Raw genomic sequence first — 22,336 nt, 5'->3', positions numbered from 1 at the left:
CCGTAGGGTCCGCACGCTTAAGGTTTCGATGACAGTTATATTATGAGTTTATGATTTTTGATGTACCGAAGGAGTTCGGAGTCCCGGATGAGATCGGGGACATGACGAGGAGTCTCGAAATGGTCGAGACGTAAAGATCGATATATTGGACGACTATATTCGGAGTTCGGAAAGGTTCCGAGTGATTCGGGTATTTATCGGAGTACCGGAGAGTTACGGGAATTCGCCGGGGAGAAGTATTGGGCATTATTGGGCCATACGGGAAAGAGAGAGGGGCTACCTAGGGCAGGCCGCGCCCCCCCCATGGTCTAGTCCGAATTGGACTAGGGGGAGGGGCCGCACCCCCTCCTTCCTTCCCTTCTCTCTTCCCCTTCCTTGTCTCCTACTCCTACTACATGGAAGGACTCCTAGTTGGACTAGGAAAGGGGGAATCCTACTCCTGGTGGGAGTAGGACTCCCCTAGGGCGCGCCATAGAGAGGGCCGGCCCTCCCCTCCTCCACTCCTTTATATACGGGGGCAGGGGGCACCCCATAGACACAAGTTGATCTTCGTGATTGTTCCTTAGCCGTGTGCGGTGCCCCCCTCCACGATATTACACCTCGGTCATATTGTAGCGGTGCTTAGGAGAAGCCCTACGACGGTTGAACATCAAGATCGTCACCACGCCGTCGTGCTGACGGAACTCCTCCCCGAAGCTTTGCTGGATCGGAGCCCGGGGAGCGTCATCGAGCTGAACGTGTGTCAAGAACTCGGAGGTGCCGGAGTAACGGTGCTTGGATCGATTGGACCGGGAAGACGTACGACTACTTCCTCTATGTTGCGTCAACGCTTCCGCTTCGGTCTACGAGGGTACGTAGACAACACTCTCCCCTCTCGTCGCTATGCATCACCATGATCTTGCGTGTGCGTAGGAATATTTTTTGAAATTACTACGTTCCCCAACAGTGGTATCCGGGCCTAGGTTTTATGGTTTGATGTTATATGCACGAGTAGAACACAAGTGAGTTGTGGGCGATATAAGTCATACTGCTTACCAGCATGTCATACTTTAGTTCGGCGGTATTGTTGGATGAAGCGGCCCGGACCGACATTACGTGTACGCTTATGCGAGACTGGTTCTACCGCCGTGCTTTGAACACAGGTGGCTAGCGGGTGTCAGTTTCTCCAACTTTAGTTGAACCGAGTGTGGCTACGCCCGGTCCTTGCGAAGGTTAAAACAGCACCAACTTGACAAACTATCGTTGTGGTTTTGATGCGTAGGTAAGAACGGTTCTTGCTCAGCCCGTAGCAGCCACGTAAAACTTGCAACAACAAAGTAGAGGACGTCTAACTTGTTTTTGCAGGACATGTTGTGATGTGATATGGTCAAGACGTGATGAGATATAAGTTGTTGTATGAGATGATCATGTTTTGTTGAAGTTATCGACAACTGGCAGAAGCCTTATGGTTGTCTCTTTATTGCATAAGATGCAAGCGCTAAATAATTGCTTTACTTTATCGCTATGCGATAGCAATAGGTGCAAGAGCAATAGTTGGCGAGACGACCATGTGACGACACATTGATATAGATCAAGATGATGGATATCATGGTGTCATGCCGGTGATGATGGAAATCATGACGATGCTCTGGAGATGGAGATCACAAGCACAAGATGATGATGGCCATATCATATCACTTATGTTGATTGCATGTGATGTTTATCCTTTATGCATCTTATCTTGCTTTGATTGACGGTAGCATTTTAAGATGATCTCTCACTAATTATCAAGAAGTGTTCTCCCTGAGTATGCACCGTTGCTAAAGTTTGTCGTGCCCAGACACCACGTGATGATCGGGTGTGATAAGCTCTACGTCCATCTACAACGGGTGCAAGCCAGTTTTGCACACACGGAATACTCAGGTTAAACTTGACGAGCCTAGCATATGCAGATATGGCCTCGGAACACGGAGACCGAAAGGTCGAGCGTGAATCATATAGTAGATATGATCAACATAGTGATGTTCACCATTGAAAACTACTCCATCTCACGTGATGATCGGTTATGGTTTAGTTGATTTGGATCACGTGATCACTTAGAGGATTAGAGGGATGTCTTTCTAAGTGGGAGTTCTTAAGTAATATGATTAATTGAACTTAAATTTATCATGAACTTAGTCCTGGTAGTATTTTGCAAATTATGTTGTAGATCAATAGCTTGCGTTGTTGCTTTCATATGTTCCTAGAGAAAATTGTGTTGAAAAATGTTAGTAGCAATGATGCGGATTGGATCCGCGATCTGAGGTTTATCCTCATTGCTGCACAGAAGAATTATGTCCTTAATGCACCGCTAGGTGACAGACCTATTGCAGGAGCAGATGCAGACGTTATGAATGTTTGGCTAGCTCAATATGATGACTACTTGATAGTTTTGTGCACTATGCTTTATGGCTTAGAATCGGGACTTCAAAGATGTTTTGAACATCATGGACCATATGAGATGTTCCAGGAATTGAAGTTAATATTTCAAGCAAATACCCGAGTTGAGAGATATGAAGTCTCCAACAAGTTCTATAGCTAAAAGATGGAGGAGAATCGCTCAACTAGTGAGCATGTGCTCAGATTGTCTGGGTACTACAACCGCTTGAATCAAGTGGGAGTTAATCTTCCAGATAAGATAGTGATTGACAGAATTCTCTAGTCACCATCACCAAGTTAGTAGAACATCGTGATGAACTATAGTATGCAAGGGATGATGAAACTGATTCCCGAGTTTTTCATGATGATGAAATCGATGAAGGTAGAAATCAAGAAAGAACATCAAGTGTTGATGGTTAACAAGACCACTAGTTTCAAGAAAAGGGCAAAGGGATAGAAGGGAACTTCAAGAAGAACGGTAAGCAAGTTGCTGCTCAAGTGAAGAAGCCCAAGTCTGGACCTAAGCCTGAGACTAAGTGCTTCTACTGCAAAGGGACTGGTCACTGGAAGCAGAACTACCCCAAGTATTTGGCGGATAAGAAGGATGGCAAAGTGAACAAAGGTATATTTGATATACATGTTATTGATGTGTACTTTACTAGTGTTTATAGCAACCCCTCGGTACTTGGTACTGGTTCAGTTGCTAAGAGTAGTAACTCGAAACGGGAGTTGCAGAATAAACAGAAACTAGTTAAGGGTGAAGTGACGATGTGTGTTGAAAGTAGTTTCAAGATTGATATGATCATCATCGCACACTCCCTATACTTTCAGGATTAGTGTTGAACCTAAATAAATGTTATTTGGTGTTTGCGTTGAGCATGAATATGATTTGATCGTGTTTATTGCAATACGGTTATTCATTTAAGTAAGAGAATAAACTGTTGTTCTATTTACATGAATAAAACATTATATGGTTACACACCCAATGAAAATGGTTCATTGGATCTCGATCGTAGTGATACACATATTCATAATATTGAAACCAAAAGATGCAAAGTTAATAATGATAGTGCAACTTATTTGTGGCACTGCCATTTAGGTCATATTGGTGTAAAGCGCATGAAGAAACTCCATGCTGATGGGATTTTGGAATCACTTGATTATGAATCACTTGATGCTTGCGAACCATGCCTCATGGGCAAGATGACTAAGACTCCGTTCTCCGGAACAGTAGAGCGAGCAACTGACTTATTGGAAATAATACATACTGATGTATGCGATCCGATGAGTGTTAAGGCTCGCGGCGGGTATCGTTATTTTCTGACCTTCACAGATGATTTGAGCACATATGGGTATATCTACTTGATGAAACATAAGTCTGAAACATTTGAAAAGTTCAAAGAATTTCAGAGTGAAGTGGAAAATCATCGTGACAAGAAAATAAGGTTTCTACAATCTGATCGCGGAGACAAATATTTGAGTTACGAGTTTGGTCTTCAATTAAAACAATGTGGAATAGTTTCACAAATTCATGCCACCTGGAACACCACATCATAATGGTGTGTCCGAACGTCATAACCGTACTTTATTGGATATAGTACAATCTATGATGTCTCTTATCGGTTTTAACACTATCGTTTTGGGGTTGCACATTAGAGACAGCTGCATTCACGTTTAAAAGGGGCACCACCTAAGTCCGTTGAGACGACACAATATGAACTGTGGTTTGGCAAGAAACCAAAGTTGTCGTTTCTTAAAGTTTGGGGTTGCGATGCTTATGAGAAAAAGTTTCATCCTGATAAGTTCAAACCCAAATCGGAGAAATGTGTCTTCATAGAATACCCAAAGGAGAAAGTTGGGTACACCTTCTATCACAGATCCGAAGGCAAGACATTCGTTGCTAAGAATGGATCCTTTCTAGAGAAGGAGTTTCTCTCGAAAGAAGTGAGTGGGAGGAAATTAGAACTTGATAAGGTAATTGTACCTTCTCCCTTATTGGAAAGTAGTTCATCACAGAAATCTGTTCCTGTGACTACTACACCAATTAGTGAGGAAGCTAATGATGATGATCATGTAACTTCAGATCAAGTTACTACCGAATCTCGTAGGTAAACCAGAGTAAGATCTGCACCAGAGTGGTACGACAATCCTGTTCTGGAAGTCATGCTACTAGATCATGATGAACCTACGAACTATGAAGAAGCGATGGTGAGCCCAGATTCCACGAAATGGCTTGAGGCCATAAAATCTGAGATATGATCCATGTATGAGAACGAAGTATGGACTTTGATGGATTTGCCCGATGATCGGCAAACCATAGAAAATAAATGGATCTTCAAGAGGAAGACGGACGTTGATAGTAGTGTTACTATCTACAAAGCTAGATTTGTCGAAAAAGGTTCTTGACAAAGTTCAAGGTGTTGACTACGATGAAATTTTCTCACTCGTAGCGATGCTTAAGTCTGTCCAAATCATGTTAGCAATTGCCGCATTTTTATGAAATCTGGCAAATGGATAAACAAAACTACATTCCTTAATGGATTTAAAGAAGAGTTGTATATGATGCAACCAGAAGGTTTTGTCAATCCTAAAGGTGCTGACAAAATACGCAAGCTCCAGCGATCCATCTATGGACTGGTGCAAGCATCTTGGAGTTGGAATATACGCTTTGATAAGTTGATCAAAGCATATAGTTTTATACAGACTTGCGGTGAAGCCTATATTTACTAGAAAGTGAGTGGGAGCACTACAACATTTCTGATAAGTATATGTGAATGACATATTGTAGATCGGAAATAATGTAGAATTATTCTGCAAAGCATAAAGGAGTGTTTGAAAGGAGTTTTTCAAAGAAAGACCTCGGTGAAGCTGCTTACATATTGAGCATCAAGATCTATAGAGATAGATCAAGACGCTTGATAAGTTTTTTCAATGAGTACATACCTTGACAAGATTTTGAAGTAGTTCAAAACGGAACAGTCAAAGAAAGAGTTCTTGCCTATGTTACAAGGTGTGAAATTGAGTAAGACTCAAAACTCGACCACGGCAGAAGATAGAAAGAGAATGAAAGTCATTCCCTATGCCTTGGCCATAGGTTCTATAAAGTATGCCATGCTGTGTACCAGATCTATTGTATACCCTACACTGAGTTTGACAAGGGAGTACAATAGTGATCTAGGAGTAGATCACTGGACAGCGGTCAAAATTATCCTTAGTGGTATAAGGATATGTTTCTCGATTATGGAAGTGACAAAAGGTTCGTCGTAAAGAGTTACGTCGATGAAAGTTTTGCCACTAATTCAGATGACTCTAAGTCTCAATCTGGATACATATTGAAAGTGGGAGCAATTAGCTAGCGTAGCTCCGTGCAGAGTATTGTAGACATAGAATATTTGCAAAATACATACGGCTCTGAATGTGACAGACCCGTTGACTAAACTTCTCTCACAAGCAAAACATGATCATACCTTTGTACTCTTTGGGTGTTAATCACATAGCGATGTGAACTAGATTATTGACTCTAGTAAACCCTTTGGGTGTTGGTCACATGACGATGTGAACTATGGGTGTTAATCATATACAGATATGATTATTGGTGTTAAATCACATGGCGATGTGAACTAGATTATTGACTCTAGTGCAAGTGGGAGACTGAAGGAAATATGCCCTAGAGGCAATAATAAAGTTATTATTTATTTCCTTATATCATGATAAATGTTTATTATTCATGCTAGAATTGTATTAAGAGGAAACATAATACATGTGTGAATATATAGACAAACAGAGTGTCACTAGTATGCCTCTACTTGACTAGCTTGTTAACCAAAGATGGTTATGTTTCCTAACCATAGACAAAGAGTTGTTATTTGATTAACGGGATCACATCATTAGTTGAATGATCTGATTGACATGACCCATTCCGTTAGCTTAGCACCCGATCGTTTAGTATGTTGCTATTGCTTTCTTCATGACCTATACATGTTCCTATGACTATGAGATTATGCAACTCCCATTTACCGGAGGAACACTTTGTGTGCTACCAAACGTCACAACGTAACTGGGTGATTATAAAGGTGCTCTACAGGTGTCTCCAAAGGTACTTGTTGGGTTGGCGTATTTCGAGATTAGGATTTGTCACTCCGAATGTCGGAGAGGTATCTCTGGGCCCTCTCGGTAATGCACATCACTTAAGCCTTGCAAGCATTGCAACTAATGAGTTAGTTGCGAGATAATGTATTACGAAACGAGTAAAGAGACTTGCCGGTAACGAGATTGAACTAGGTATTGGATACCGACGATCGAATCTCGGGCAAGTAACATACCGATGACAAAGGGAACAACGTATGTTGTTATGCGGTCTGACCGATAAAGATCTTTGTAGAATATGTAGGAACCAATATGGGCATCCACGTCCCGTTATTGGTTATTGACCGGAGACGTGTCTCGGTCATGTCTACATTGTTCTCGAACCGTAGGGTCCGCACGCTTAAGGTTTCGATGACAGTTATATTATGAGTTTATGATTTTTGATGTACCGAAGGAGTTCGGAGTCCCGGATGAGATCGGGGACATGACGAGGAGTCTCGAAATGGTTGAGACATAAAGATCGATATATTGGACGACTATATTCGGAGTTCGGAAAGGTTCCGAGTGATTCGGGTATTTATCGAAGTACCGGAGAGTTACGGGAATTCGCCGGGGAGAAGTATTGGGCCTTATTGGGCCATACGGGAAAGAGAGAGGGGCTACCTAGGGCAGGCCGCGCCCCCCCATGGTCTAGTCCGAATTGGACTAGGGGGAGGGGCCGCACCCGCACCTTCCTTTCCTTCTCTCTTCCCCTTCCTTGTCTCCTACTCCTATTACATGGAAGGACTCCTAGTTGGACTAGGAAAGGGGGAATCCTACTCCCGGTGGGAGTAGGACTCCCCTAGGGCGCGCCATAGAGAGGGACGACCCTCCCCTCCTCCACTCCTTTATATACGGGGGCAGGGGGCACCCCATAGACACAAGTTGATCTTCCTGATCGTTCCTTAGCCGTGTGCGGTGCCCCCCTCCACGGTATTACACCTCGGTCATATTGTAGTGGTGCTTAGGAGAAGCCCTGCGACGGTTGAACATCAAGATCGTCACCACGCCGTCGTGCTGACGGAACTCCTCCCCGAAGCTTTGCTGGATCGGAGCCCGGGGAGCGTCATCGAGCTGAACGCGTGTCAAGAACTCGGAGGTGCCGGAGTAACGGTGCTTGGATCGGTTGGACCGGGAAGACGTACGACTACTTCCTCTATGTTGCGTCAACGCTTCCGCTTCGGTCTACGAGGGTACGTAGACAACACTCTCCCCTCTCGTTGCTATGCATCACCATGATCTTGCGTGTGCGTAGGAATTATTTTTGAAATTACTACGTTCCCCAACAGATTAAACACAAGATGGTCCATGACAGCCTTGTACAAGTCAGGGTGTGTTTCAGCATGGCAAGTGTTGTTGATAGCACTTGCAATCTCACGCATAGCATCAGTCATGTTGCTACACTGGATTGAGTCCTCCTCTGTCAAGCCAGATGCCCTCTTTCTCTTCTTATTTGAAGTAGGAGAAGGGTCCTGAGTGGCACTAGCAGTAGGAAGTACAAAGTTAGATCCAGGAAGATGTTGCAATACCTCATCCGTTGTTCCTTCCCCCTCCATGACATTCGGTTTATCCTTGTCTTCCACAACAATAGGCGTTCCTAGGGGCACACCGGGGCCCATTGCATATTTCCCAGTGGCATGCTTATTAGCAAAGCAAAGTTCCATATAGTCGTAGTTCTCCAGTGGAGAATTGAGCAATTCACCATCTGCTGGATGATCCTGCAACACCATTTGAACAAAAATAATTAACTGAGACATCATTTCAGCTATGAAACATCATTATTTTTGGCAAAACTATATCATTTTAACACTCTTTGAGCACTAAGATAACTCATTTCAGCATTCAAAAAAGGCTGGTACATGGACATGCATACCTGAGTGTGGCCCAAATAGTGTTGTTCTTCTAGCACTACCATCTTCTTGTCATCATCCCAAAGTGCCCCACTTAAAGCCTTCAAATAGACAAGCCTTGTCCACCTATTCCTCCACTTGCGAATATGATTGTGCACTTGCGTAATAGACACGTCATAACCAACGAAAGAAGATATACGCTTTGCAACTTTCAATTTTTCAACCTCTTTGAATCCTTTGTCAGTCTTAGCACCTCTTGCCGCCACCTCCGAAAGGCCTTTCAACATCTACGCCGACATAGGAGGAGTCCAATTCATGACCTGGGGGCCTTCTTGGGAAGAGCACCAACACTTGGAACCTCCTGCACCTCATCATCCATCTACAACATAGACAATCCAGAAGTTAATAACATATTTCAACACATAAATAAGCATAATTCAGCAGCTCAAAATCATGTTTCAGCTCATAAACATGAAGTCCAGCACACAAGAACACGTTTCAACACATAAAAAGCATATTTCAGCAGCTCACAATCATGTTTCAGCTCCTAAATATGAATTCCAGCACACAAAAACACATTTCAGCACATATAGCCCATCAAAATCATGTTTCAGCACATAAATATAACAGTACAGTAATAGTTTTACAACACCAGGACACATGATACATCAAATATTTGCTAGCCCTCTATTCGCCCACATCTGATTTGCAAATTCATCTCTCTTATGAGCCCAAGAAATATTGTCATAGACAATATCATTGTGATCTTCATCATTGGGTTCCAGATCCCATGTTTCCTCAGGTGGGAAATACTCATCCTCACCATATTGAAGTACCCAATTGTGAAGAATTGCACAAGCTAGCACTACTTTTACTTGGGTCTTGTAACCATGGAACGGCTTATTGTAGATAAACTTCCAACGGTTTTTGTATGTGGCAAAAGCCCTTTCAACCGTTGTCCTCAAAGAAGAGTGTCTTAAGTTGAACAACTCTTTAGCATTTTGAGGATGGTTCCCTCGTCCATACTCTTTCAAGTGGTACCTCGTGCCACAGTATGGTGGAAGAAAACCCGGCCTCACAGCATACCCCGCATCAACAAGGAAGAATTTTCCTATGAAATAGCAACTATTAGCTATGGGTAGAAATATTAATATATTTAGGTAGTAGGCCCTAGTTTATTACCTGTAGGAACTTTCAACCCATCTTCCCTCTCCAATGCATTTGCAAGTATAAGGGCATCATGAGCTGATCCCTCCCAACCCGCAAGTACATAGGTAAACTTTAGATCAAAGTCTACCGCAGCCATGACATTTTGGTTAGTCCCCACCTTTCTACCCCTAAAGGCAGCTGAGATACTTTTTGGGACTCTAGCAAGCACATGAGTCCCATCAATTGCTCCAACAAACAGTCCTAATTTAAAAAGGCAAATGATTGTTATTCAAAAGTCCCATTGATTGTTTGTATTTGTTTGCAAAAATAATTACCTTGAAATATGGATTGAAGCGAGTGCTTTCTTGTATTTTATGATGACAATGGTTGGAGGGAGGCCGAATCATCTCATCTCTCAACTCCCCAATAGCATAAAGCACTGCCTTAAAATACCTACTAATGACTTCGATAGATCTTCTAAAGATCGGTTGAAGTGTCCTATACCTTTGGTTGTGGCCAACTACTAGAAGAAACCTGGCTACTTGTTCCTCGATAGAAGTATGGATGCTATCCAACAACAAATTTCTCTCTCTAAATATAGCACACAAACGAAAAAAAGGAGCTTTTCTCATCCTTAATTGATTTGAACAATTTATGTCACTAGAGTGATAAATATATCTCAAATTTGACTCTCTAGATATGGCACGATCGGCCATGCTGCCCACGGTTATCCTCGCTGTTTGTTGCCTAGCTCTTCTAAACATGAGCATCTTGTATGCATACAATCCAGCCACTAGACCGGCTCCCCTCACAATTAATTGCCTTCGTTTTCTTGCCAATTCATCCATCTATGACAATACAAATAAATCGAAACTTAGCACAACAGATTTTTTTCAGCATGACAAGCAATGAACAAACTTCAATATGAGCATAATAGGTACAACAATGAAAAGTTATACATCTACTGTAATCAGTTTAACCCATCATCATAAGGGAACAGAGAAGCAATTTTTTGTCTAACCCATATATGGCTATATGAACAAGAGCTCTCTGTACAGAAAAAAAGGCCTAATCTATGGTCACGCAGCAGCGGCTCGTCCCTGGTCACGCAGCAGCGGCTTGCAGAGGCCGAGGCAGGAAGGAAGGGGTGAGGAGGGCAGAGGGAGACGGAGGCAGAGTAGCTACCTCTCTTGGCAGCCGCGAGATTCACCTGGGGCGGCCGCGACTTGAAGACCAAGGCGGCGGCGAGGTTGACCGGGGCGGCGGTGACGGCGGCGAGGTACAAGATCAAAGGGGGCCGACGGGGATGCAGATCAGGTGGCAGTCGCCATGGAGTTCGCGGGAGAGAGAGGGGGGCGAGGGGTGGCGGCTAGGTCAGGGAGGGGTGGTCCGAGCGAGAGGAAAAACAGATCGGGAGAGAGGTCGTTCGATCCTAGTGGGTCGGGAGGAGATTTTTGCGGGGGTCGAACCGAGCCTCGCTGACCCAAGCTCGCATGTATGTGGGTGCTCCAACGAGCATAGCTCGGAGCCTTTTTAGCATCAGATGGGCTATGCCCAGAAGAGCCCATACACCCTGCCAAACACCTGAAAGTGGGTTGGGTAGGGAACTGCTACGAATTATGGTTATTATTCTTATGTAATATGAATCTAGTGATGCACTGCTTCAAATCAAGGTTATCATGTGTTATGTTAATTGTTGATTATTTTATTTATATTATCATTGTTCAAATTATGTTGGCGTGGTAACATTTTATTGCTCGAATTGTTTCATGAATTGTCGAAATGTTGTTTCAATATTTGTCTTGGTTTTAAAAAAATCATTCATGCATCATGCCTCAGATACAGGCTACCAAACACAGTCTCTGTGCAACATGTCTCGTCTGATGCAGCCTACCAAACACAGTCTCAACTCAGCATGCATCAGTACATACATTGCTACTAAGCATGTCTCAAATGGGAACAACTATGCTAGGGTGGGAACAGCTACCAAACACACCCTTCAAACACACCCTAAAGGTTCCATCACATCACATCAGACTGGTGCCTCCAACGTTCCAGGTGAACAGCACTGTCTGAGTGGGCTTGAATTTTGGGTGCTTCAGGTGAGTTTGACCGCTGTATGCTGGCCATACATGGTGTCATTTCTAGTGCTCTTGGTTCATGGTGGGCAGTCCTGCTGGCCATCGCATTCAAAAGCGCCACCTATTATTCTTAAGCCACATTCAGCGTGCAGAGGGGGCTCACCGCATTCTGATAATTGATTTTTTTTTTGCGGGGGATAATTGAATTGATAATGATGAGTTTCTTTTGGATCTGCACTTGTGCTTCAAGTAGTACACCGCAGAGTGCTCACTGCCACTTGGACGTTCTGATGGAAATGCAAGGCGCAAGTCATAACTTTGCATCCATGCACTCCAAAAATAAATGAAAACGTTAAAATACATGCTAGAGGTACATTACATAGCAGTGCTTTTGCCATTGCTAAACATGAAGAAGACTAACCTTCCAATTCTAAATGTACACGGGTGATTTAGTATTCTAGGCCAAGATCAAAAGCTATGCAAGCACTGGGCTTCATTTTGAATTTGAGCCCCCATTTCTTCCGCCACTGGGCGTAATGCTCGACTCAAAAGGATTTCAAACGTCTTCCGTGGTTAGCTTGGACATTTAGTTCCTTGATTATCCAACTGAGACTAACATCGGACTTTCACAGCCTTGATGAAAGAAACATGCAAATGCAAGAATGCAAGAACATACTATGCCGGTGCCATCATTGTTTATGATGGACCGTGCTAGAGCTGCTAGTGGAAACACTGTCAACATTGCAGAGGTCAGAACTCGAACTATTGGTGATTTGATGACATTAGTGAGAATTGTGATGCCATCATTGTTTATGAGGAACTACTAACAGGGAAGAAAGGAATCTGAATTCAAACATATAAGGATTTGAATCCAGGTGGTAGGATTGTATATACGCTCATCCACCCAAGTGTCCGACAGACCTCGGATCACATCCTGTGAGCAGAATATATGCATAAAGATCCCTTCGAGTAGCTGCAAGTAGCTGGACACTTGGCACGTTTAATGGTTCTTTGTTTCGGTATAAGTTGACTTATATACCGATTGAACGAAACAACTAACAGCATCTTTTTCCAGTGTCAGTACTCTCATAGTCCTAATTCCCTTTTCCAGAGGGGCCGGAAGGGGCATTGCAAGTTTGCAACCCCAAAGGCCTAAACCCAACCCAGATCTGAGTGCACAGCAAAGATACTGCATAAGAGCATCTCCAGCCGTTGAGCCCCCCAGGAGGCATTTTTTTCGCCGCCTGGGGGGCTGCCGGCGATAATTTTAGCCTGTGTCTCAAAAACTTTCCACTCGTTGTCCCCCTTACCCCCTCTTCTGTCTCTCCTCTGCTCGGCCATGGAGGTGGAGGCGGCATGGCCCTGCTCCTCTTCCTTCTCTCCACCCAACCTCGCCGCCGTCCATTCACCCCATCTCCTTCTCCCTCGCCACCTGCTTCTGCTCCTCCTTCTCGCCATTCGCCATTCAGCCTCGGCCCGCTCCACGCCGGCAAGCGGCGGCTGCATGAGATGGAGCCCCATCTTCTTCGACCCGCTGATGGCACGCCGCTGCACCAGAAGGACCGGAGGGCGCGGGGGACGGAGGAGGCTGCCGGCGAGCGGAGCCAGGGGACGCGGAGGCGCGGAGGCCCGGCCACGCAGAGGCGGGCGCGAGCTCCGCCACGCACAGGCGGGCGGGCGCGGGCCGCCCCGGCCACGAGCTTCGCCCCAGCCACAGGCTTCTCGGCGGCCTCCTGGCCTGGCCGCCAATGCCCTGGCGATGTAGCGAGAGGAGAGACCAGAGCCCGATGGCACCTCATCGTTCCTTTTTGTACTGCTCCGGTGTCCAAGAACGCGTCGACCCGGCCGCTCGTGGTCGCGGAGTCCAAGAACGCGTGGCCGCACTTGGGGAGCAGCCGGCAGCGCCCCCAGTGTTCGGCTCCGGCCTCGCGCGGCCACGACCTTCGCCCGGCCACAGGCTTCTCGGCGGCCTCCTGGCCTGGCCGCCGCGCGCGCCCCGCCTCACTGCTGGGCCAACGGCTGGAGATGTACGCGAGCAGGGCCATGGACGAGCTCCTTGCCTCCCTGCGTGCTCCGGCGCCCTCCCTGCAAGCTCACGCGGCCGCCGTGACGCCCGCGCCCGCCGTGACTCCGGCGCCCGACCGCCGTGACGCCCGCGCCCGCCGTGACTCCGGCGCCCGACCGCCGTGACGCCCGCGCTCGCCCGTGCCCCAGCTCCGGCGCCCTGCTCGCCGCGCTCGTCCCGTACCGTGCGCGCCTGCTTGCCTCGGTGGGTGGGGGATGGGGGAGTGTGCTTGTGCGGCCGAGCACGTGGGTAGGCCGAGAAAAGAGAGGGAGAGAGAGAGGAGAGAGGGAGTTGAGACACTGACAGTGGACCTTTGCATGCAAATAATATTACCGGCGTCCCCAGCTGCCCCCTGGGGGGCTGGGTTTCGCCTGCGGGCGCCGGCCGTAATATTCCTCGAATCCGGCGAAAACTGAGCTGTTGGGGTCACGAGTGGGAGGAATTTTAATCGCAGTTGGTGAAAAAGTGCCTTGGGGAGGCTTCTTGGGGGGACTAGTGGAGATGCTCTAAGGGTGGAGCATGTGCCACGCAAAAATAGTTGAGTGGGCACGTTGGAGAACAAATTTATGCAAATGCAACTTGAAGGCAAGGTGGTGCGTCCACTTGAAACGGAATCAAGATTGCCAAGCTTGAAGCGTTCCTTTCACAGCTTAATTGGATCCAAGGGTCAACCCCAAAAATTCAGGCGAGAAGCATGCGCGAGAAATGGGTTCAGTCTTGAGTGACCTTCAGAATGTCGTTTCTTGTGTAAAGTTGTTGCTTAAATCAAATGAGTAGGCAGGCTTCTCCGGCCGTCCATTGTTCATTTCAACAACCGCACCTGCTGCAGTGGTGCACTCCCGTTCCCATGGAACTGCAAGTGCCGCACTCCCGTTCCCAAGGGTGAACCAACGAATGGTTTGCACGCTCGACCGAGATACTCATGTGAAATATATATGTAGCACATTTTCCTTTAAATAGTACAATTTTGAGTAGAAAATTGTGAGAATAGCTGCACCTGCATCTTCAAATATAAATGTAGTTTATGAGGTGTTGTCATACCATTAGCCAAAAGAAATATTGATAAGTAAAAATGAATTAATGGTAATGTTTCTAGAAGAAGAAAAGCACGAGAAAACTAAAGTATGGAATAGTCTAGCACATAAGAGCAGTGCCCATGTTTCCTGATTTACGCACACGGTGCAATGTAGCCCATAAAATAAATATGAGCGGTGGCTATTGTAGAAGAAAATCAATTCGGAGAATTAAAGTATGCAAGATTCTAGAACAAATGAGAATTGCTTGTGTTTTGATGTTTGCCAACCATGAAATCTTATGAATAGTAAGTGTGGAAGATTATTTCCAGACACACAAGGGCCTGAGACAAGCTGATCCAATGTCTCCTATTTTGTTCAACATTGTGGTTGATATGTTGGCAATTCTGATACGTAGGGCAAAGGAGGCTGGTCAGGTGGGTGGCTTGGTGCCTCATCTAGTTGATGGAGGTGTGTCTATCCTATAGTACGTTGATGATACGATCATCTTTATGGAGCACGACTTGGTAAAAGCGATAAATATGAAGCTGGTGTTATACTTATTTGAACAATTGACCGGGTTGAAAATTAACTTTCATAAAAGCGAGTTGTTCTATTTTGATAGAGCCAATGAGGAATAAGAGGCTTATAGGCAATTGTTTGGATGCGAATTGGGGACTTTACCTTTCACGTACTTAGGTATACCCATTCACCATCGTAAGCTGACAAACAGAGAATGAAAGTGTATCGAGGATCACTTCGAGAAGAAACTGAGTTGCTGGAAGGGCAAACTCATGTCATACGGAGACCGATTGATTCTTATTAATTCGGTGCTCACGAGTATGCCTATGTTTCTCTTGTCTTTCTTTGAAGTCCCAGTTGGTGTTAGGAAAAGGCTGGACTTCTATCGATCCAGGTTCTTCTGTCAGAGCGACGAACTAAAAAGAAAATACAAACTCACCAAATGGGATATCATCTGTCGACCAAAGGACCAAGGGGGTCTTGGCATCAAGAATCTTGAAGTCAAGAACGGATGTCTTCTCAGTAAGTGGCTGTATAAGTTATCAGTTGAGACTGATGCCACATGGGCACAGATTATCCGTAGTAAGTATCTGCAGTCCAAAACTTTGTCCCAGGTGACAGTGAGACCGACGGACTCGCCTTTTTGGAAGGGGCTCATGAGAGTCAAAGCAGCCTTTTTCAATAGGACAAAGTCTATGATCGGTAATGGCACTACCACACGCTTCTGGGAGGATACCTGGCTTGGAGAGACGCCACTGATGCTTCAGTACCCGTCCCTGTATAGTATTTGTTCAACGACGTGATGCTTATGTTGCAACGATACTGCAGCCCATCCCCCTTAATATTCATTTTAGGAGGACGCTTGTTGGCAACCGGTGGGAAGCGTGGCTTCATTTAGTGAGTAGACTGATGGAGGTTCAACTATCTCAACAACCCGATCAGTTGTGCTGGAAGCTCACTAGGTCTGGAGAGTTCACAGTTAATCGATGTATATGGATGTTATCAACTCTAACGCCATTCCTAGTTCCGAATATGTTTGGAAAGTCAAAGTTCCTTTGAAAATTAAAGTGTTTATGTGGTTTGTACATAAACAAGTCATATTAACAAAGGATAACTTGGTAAAGCGCAACTGGACAAGATCTACTAGGTGTAGTTTTTGTGATCGGGATGAAACTATCAAACACCTTTTTTTATTGCCCATTGGCCAAAGTTTTGTGGCAGACGGTGCACATTGCCTTTAACATTACTCCTTCGAATTCTGTCAGTACGTTATTTGGAACGTGGCTTGTTGGGATAGAGTCTGAAACAGCTAGACACATTCGCGTAGGAGTATGTGCTTTACTATGGGCAATTTGGAACTGCAGAAATGATTTGGCTTTTAACAGAACAACAAATATCCATTTTTTGCAGGTTATCTTCCGAGCCACTGCGCTGATCCGTATGTGGTAGTTACTCACTCCGACGGAGGCCAGAGAGCGTTTGGTTACTGGATCTATCCGGTGGGAGATGGTAGCACGGGATATCTTCAACCGGTTTGGATGACAGTCATGTAATAGGATAGGCGATTAGTTTTCCTATCTTTGTTATGCTAGCCGGTTGAGGCTTCTTGGCTTTTGTGTTTTTGGCATTGTGGCTCTTTGTGAGCTTGCCTTTACTTTTGTTTCAGATTTTAAGACCTTGTTGAACTTTTTTGCTTATTTATAAAGGTGGCCGTATGCATCGTTTGTAGAGGCCGGGGAGGCCTCCCTTTTCGAAAAAAAGTAAGTGGGGAAGATTCTTGTGTTCTGAAAAACATATCCAACGGCCCATGGTTCTTGAGCGGACGGATCGGCTCAATCCAACAACCAATATCCAAAGTTATTCTTACACTTCAATACTTCATAGTGGAATAGAAATAGAAACAGATATAGATTTTAAGTGATATATATAGTCACAAAAAGACGACTGTATACCACTTCAGTTAAATGTCTTTGGTTTCTACGGAAACATACATACTGTCATTGTTGCGTTTGTTACTGTTTGTAAGCATTTGCGGAGCTGTGTAAACCATGTTCACTTGATACAAATCCACAGCAAATGGTGTTATTTCTACTAGCATACACTCAACACTCCATAGCACTGCCCTTGTGTGCAGTTAGACACCCTTCCACTGCTTCACCTACTGTCAGGAAAATCCAGTCTTCTCCTATCCTGTCAACAACGTGTGCCAGCTTCATCTTCTGAATTGCCTGCCATCCTGGACTGGCAATAGCCATCTGCAGACAATTTTTTAACACAAGAGTGAGATATTTTGACCAGTAATAACTTGGAGATATTTCCTTTTTGGACAAAGGTACAATTTTGATGCTCATCATCAGTAAATCACTTCACCTGTATGCCCAGAGACTCTAGCTCCTTGTGAGTTTCCTCCAGTCCCACAAGTCCAGAAGTGTCAATGTTCACCACATCTGCAGATCAGAAGCATGAATGCATCAGATATATGTCTTTGGAATGTTCAGTATCAGTCTAGCACATGTAAAACTTCTCTGCAAGATGCTTACTTGACATGTCAAGGACAACTGAGTGCACCCTCTCCCTGACCTTCTCATTGGATGTGTCCACTTCTGCCCTTACCCATTCCATGATCCTGAATCAACAACACCTACATATATGAGCACCCACATCGAACTTTACATGATGCCAAGTTAACTTTCTTTGATCACATTGGTTGGTACCTCTCTTTGATGAAAGTCGCATTGATGAAGCAGAGGAAGGACGTATCGATGCGTATGACCTGCACGGCCGGTGTCCGGCACGCCACGGGGTACTGCCTGACGCTGCAGAAGGTGTTTGTTCCTTGCAGCCTGCCCAGAACCTCCACCTGAGGCCGGAGTGACTGGATGATGATCTTCGCAAACGATATGGCAAGCTGCAAGGATCAGCCCTAAGAATGTCAGAGACCTGCTGGAAGATACTCCTTCAGAGCAGAAGGCAATGTCGATCGATTGTTACCGCGACTCCGAGGCCGATCTCCACGGACCCGAAGAGCACGCCGAGGAACGCGCCGAGGCATGTGAGGAAGTCCATCTTGTCGACCCTCCATATGTTGCACGCCTCTCTGATGTCGATCAGCCCGGGGAGCGCCGAGAGGATGATGGAGGCCAGCACCGCCATGGGCGTGTAGTAGAGGAGCTTCATGAAGAACTCCAGGGCGATGAACACCGTGGCGGCCATGACGATGTTGGACACCGTCGACCTGGCGCCGGCGCTGAAGTTGACGGCGGTCCGGGAGAAGGAGCCTGCAAGCAAACACGTCTGTCCGTCAGACACATTTCGTTCCTTTCCAGACGATTTACAGGCATCGACCGATCACCTGTTGCGACGTAGCACGAGGATAGAGATCCGGCGACGTTGGAGAACCCCATGGCGATCATCTCCTTGTTCCCGTCGAGCTTGTACCCTCTGATCGTGGCGAAAGATCTTCCGACGGCAATGGCTTCCTGAAACAGGCAATAAATTGTTCAGTCAGCCCAGCCTGCATTTTCGCCGTGCAAACAAACATACATCGGCTGAATTTGCGCGTGATGATGAGGATGATGATGGTTACCGTGAGCGCGATGACGGCGCAGATGATGGCGATCTTGGCGCACTCGGTGGTGTAGGGGCCGTTGAGCTGGATGAGCTTGACGGAGCTCGGGTTGAGGCCGGCGTGCACCTCGCGGATGATCTTGACGCCGTGCTTGTCGGCCTTGGTGGCGTAGACGGCGGCCGTGGACAGGATGACCGAGAGCAGCGGCGAGATCGCCGACAGCCAGAAGAGCTTCTTGTACTTCCTCCCCTGTGATTACCACCACTCATGTTAGTGATTGCGATCCAGTAAAGCAAGTGACTGAAGATATCGGAGAGCTAATTTGTTTCTTCTTCTTCTTACGATGAATCGCGTGGCGAGGATGAATATGAGGAAGGAGCAGCCGATGAAGAAGTTGCCCGGGTGCCACTGCCATTGATTGGACAGAAGAAGTCACATTAGATACATACAGTCAGACAGTAGCAGAGTCGGGTGAGTTCACACGAAGGTACAGTACGCCCTACATTTGTCCGAACAGTGGGTTCCAAAACACTGAAAAAAGTATGCATGCATGCATCATGCATGTGGTGATGTTCTTGGTCCATTAAAGCTTGGTACCGTACTACTGTCAAGTTGCATAATCATTCCAAGGGTTCCGAAAGACTAAATTGTCTTGAGCTCTAGGCTTCTTCTACCCGCGCTCTGCTCACGGGACCTGTTTAGTCAATCTCTTATGACAGCACTTATTAGTAGAACTACCGAGAGGAGATCTCTGTTCCATCAGAGCTGAGGTCTACTACTCCGTCATTGTTCTACTAACATTTCTGTCGATCCAATTATTGAGCTCTGTCAGAAAATAGTCGATCTAGGCCGGGGTGATCCTCCTTTTCTAAAAAATAAAAAATAGTCGATCTAATTAAGTATGCGCTAATTAAGAGGAGGAATTTTTACTTCTGTTGTTTTTTGTGCTATCTTGACAGTTGACGAATAGATTGAAAGTTTTTTTAAAGGAGGGGTTTTTTGTTCTTGTTGGCGACAATTCCAAAAGGACCCAACCATCTGCGTGTGCCTTGTGTTATGGTGCTTGTATTCTTGTGCGTCACAGTGCGCCTGGGAAATTAAGACCGCATTTGTCCTTTGCTACCAATATCATGTGGCATATTTGCTGAGAAGACGATAGGGACGAGCATTTCTATCTGGCATAATAAGTTTTGGTAGCACCTCGACCATCCCTTTTTTGAAACCTCCCAACCATCTAATAAGTCCAACTGAGTATAGCATATAATGAATAAAAGCAGACAAGAAAGTGACGTTTATATTGACTTAAACGACTTTATTTTGTTCCATTATCTGTTAATCTTGTTACCTCGTGAGTCACTCAATCGTGTGGTATCGGTGCCTGAAAAGTACTTCTTAGTCTAAACACTCTTATATTTCTTTACGGAGAGAGTAAAAGTGTGGCGTCGTTGGAGCAAGACGCTCGATTAATGACTAGTAAATCTTACGGATTTAAACCTGCAGACTGATGTGGCAACAGCTGGTTGGAAAATTATGTGGAATCCGCACAGTGAAATTTAGGGGAAGGAAGGTTAATGGGAGACACTGACGGGGTCGTGGAGCGCGGAGAAGACGGCCTTGGCGACGGCGACGACGTCGGTGCTGTTGGTGAAGCGGGAGAGGCCGAGGAGGCCCTTGAGCTGCTGCAGCCCGATGACGATGGCGGCGCCGCCCATGAACCCCACGATCGCCGCGTGCGACAGGAAGTCCACCAGGAACCCCAGCCTGCATGCAGTCACACACTCGGTCAGTCGTTAGTCGTTGAAAACAGAGCAGGAGCTGCTCCGCATGTGAACTTTAAAAAAAAAATACTAGATAACTGTACTACTACCTAGAGGCGCGCAGGTCGTACCTGAAGAGGCCGAAGGAGACCTGGAAGACGCCGGCGAGGAAGGTGACGGTGAAGACGAGCGTGCGGTAGGTGACGGGGTCCACGGCCGGGTCGACCACCTTCTGCACCATGGACGACAGCAGCAGCGACACCACCGCGACGGGCCCGATGGCGATCTCCCTCGACGTCCCCATCACCGCGTAGATCAGCGGCGGCACCACGCTCGTGTCTGCCGCCACAAATGTCACGTCGTCGTACCAACAAGGATTAGTCCGGAGCAGTGGGATCGAAACAAAATATGGCGATGCAAATTATTTCAGAAGATATTACAAAAGCTGGTGATGGTGAGGATGCTTACAAAGGCCATACTGGGGGTCCAGCTTCGCTAGATTGGCGTATCCAATGCTCTGCACACAGTGGATTAATTACTATGAGCATCACGATATGTATACTCTAGTAGGCAAAAACTGAATTAATGTTCCTTGTTGATGTCAGTAGTGCATGCTGGTCAAAAAGCTAGCAATCTGTTACATATACGTGGAAGAGAAGAGAAAACTGAAGCGCGCACGTATGGCGTCACCAGTCGTCGCACGGCGTTCGGCGGTGGCGCGCACGTACCTGCGGGATGCCGAGGCTGGCGAGCGTGAGGCCGGCCATGACGTCGCTCCGGAAGGACTTGAGCGTGTAGGTCCTCCCCCACTGCAGCACCGGGAACACGGCCTGCAGCGCGGCCAGGGCCCACGCCCACCGCGGCGGCCGGCGGTCACCACCGTGGCCGCTCCCGTGCGGGCGGAACGCCTTGCCGACCACGCCGACGAGCTCCTCGCGCAGGCTCGGCGGCCTGGGGCTGTTGAGCACGAGGCCGGCCGTGTCGGGCCGCCTGGACACGTCGAATGTCGACGGCGACGGCACCGTGACGGCCGTCTCGACAGCTGCGGCGGACGACGACTCCATGAATGACGGACGGTAACTGAAGTGTTTGGGGGAACTCCCTCCTCCTTGGTCTTAAAGGGGGGCTCCTGTTGTTGGATAGATGGAGAGAGAGAGAGAGTATCTCTCGAGGGTGAGGTGACACGATCGACTGCGAGGCGGGCGGGCGGGCGGGCGTCTGGTTGCTCTAGATTTCCTCTGGCGTAAACATCACCGGCGACGAGTCACGGTCGTCGTGGATTGCGATATGATTCTTGGGGAGAGGTAGACGACACCCATGCACATATGAGCCCCCGACCTCGAGAGAAAATTCGCTCTCTCTCGGAGGCGGGATGCGTGTGTGCGGCCGTGCAGATGCAGATTGAGATGTTGGGTGCTATATATGGGTGTGCGCTAGTGCTGCCATGGACAATGCTCGCAAAGCTGGCCACATGCATCTCGGTGGCCAGCACTTTCACTGATTCCTCGATGATTGGCTCGGCTGCTGCTGCTGCATCTTTAGCCCCTCCCGTTGCAGCTAAACCAGCCAGTGTGACCCCCGGTCCCAAAACTTCCAATTCTTCTCCCTATCTCGTTCCCCTGTTTTTGTTCTGTTTTGCTAGATGTGTCCTAAGTATTGCGCATCTAAATCCTGTATCATTGATTTTACGCGAACATTCGTGCGAGCATTTTTTTGTCTTTTTTTTCCTTTTTTAGTTTGATTAAGTCATTTAGATGTGCAATAACTATGATACATCTAGATGTGTTCTAGACACACATTTTTTTTGTT

General features: G+C 46.5%; 1 protein-coding gene across 1 annotated transcript; it reads right to left on the bottom strand.

The window, feature by feature from the left end:
• Positions 1–17,086: 17,086 nt before the first annotated feature.
• Positions 17,087–21,911, bottom strand: LOC123093133 (low affinity sulfate transporter 3). The gene is made up of 12 exons (XM_044515045.1): positions 21,256–21,911; positions 20,996–21,044; positions 20,659–20,866; positions 20,357–20,531; positions 19,113–19,178; positions 18,789–19,019; positions 18,555–18,681; positions 18,194–18,480; positions 17,917–18,110; positions 17,743–17,828; positions 17,573–17,649; positions 17,087–17,457 (listed from the first exon to the last, which is right to left on the bottom strand). Exons 1-12 carry the CDS (start codon positions 21,589–21,591, stop codon positions 17,305–17,307), a joined length of 1,989 nt encoding a protein of 662 aa, XP_044370980.1. The 5' UTR covers positions 21,592–21,911; the 3' UTR covers positions 17,087–17,304.
• Between the last annotated feature and the right edge of the window lie 425 nt (positions 21,912–22,336).

The sequence above is a fragment of the Triticum aestivum genome, chromosome 4B (genome assembly GCF_018294505.1).
Source record: "Triticum aestivum cultivar Chinese Spring chromosome 4B, IWGSC CS RefSeq v2.1, whole genome shotgun sequence".
NCBI lineage: Eukaryota > Viridiplantae > Streptophyta > Magnoliopsida > Poales > Poaceae > Triticum > Triticum aestivum.
This window is presented reverse-complemented; position numbering and strand designations above follow the sequence as displayed.

Bases quoted from the DNA above. Each gene is read 5' to 3' on its own strand.
- LOC123093133 (XM_044515045.1), bottom strand. From the start codon at position 21,591: ATGGAGTCGTCGTCCGCCGCAGCTGTCGAGACGGCCGTCACGGTGCCG. The intron at 21,045-21,255 runs GTACGTGCGCGC...CACTGTGTGCAG, and splicing joins CCAGCCTCGGCATCCCGCAG to AGCATTGGATACGCCAATCT. The intron at 19,179-20,356 runs GTCAGTGTCTCC...AATCAATGGCAG, and splicing joins TCTCCGCGCTCCACGACCCC to TGGCACCCGGGCAACTTCTT.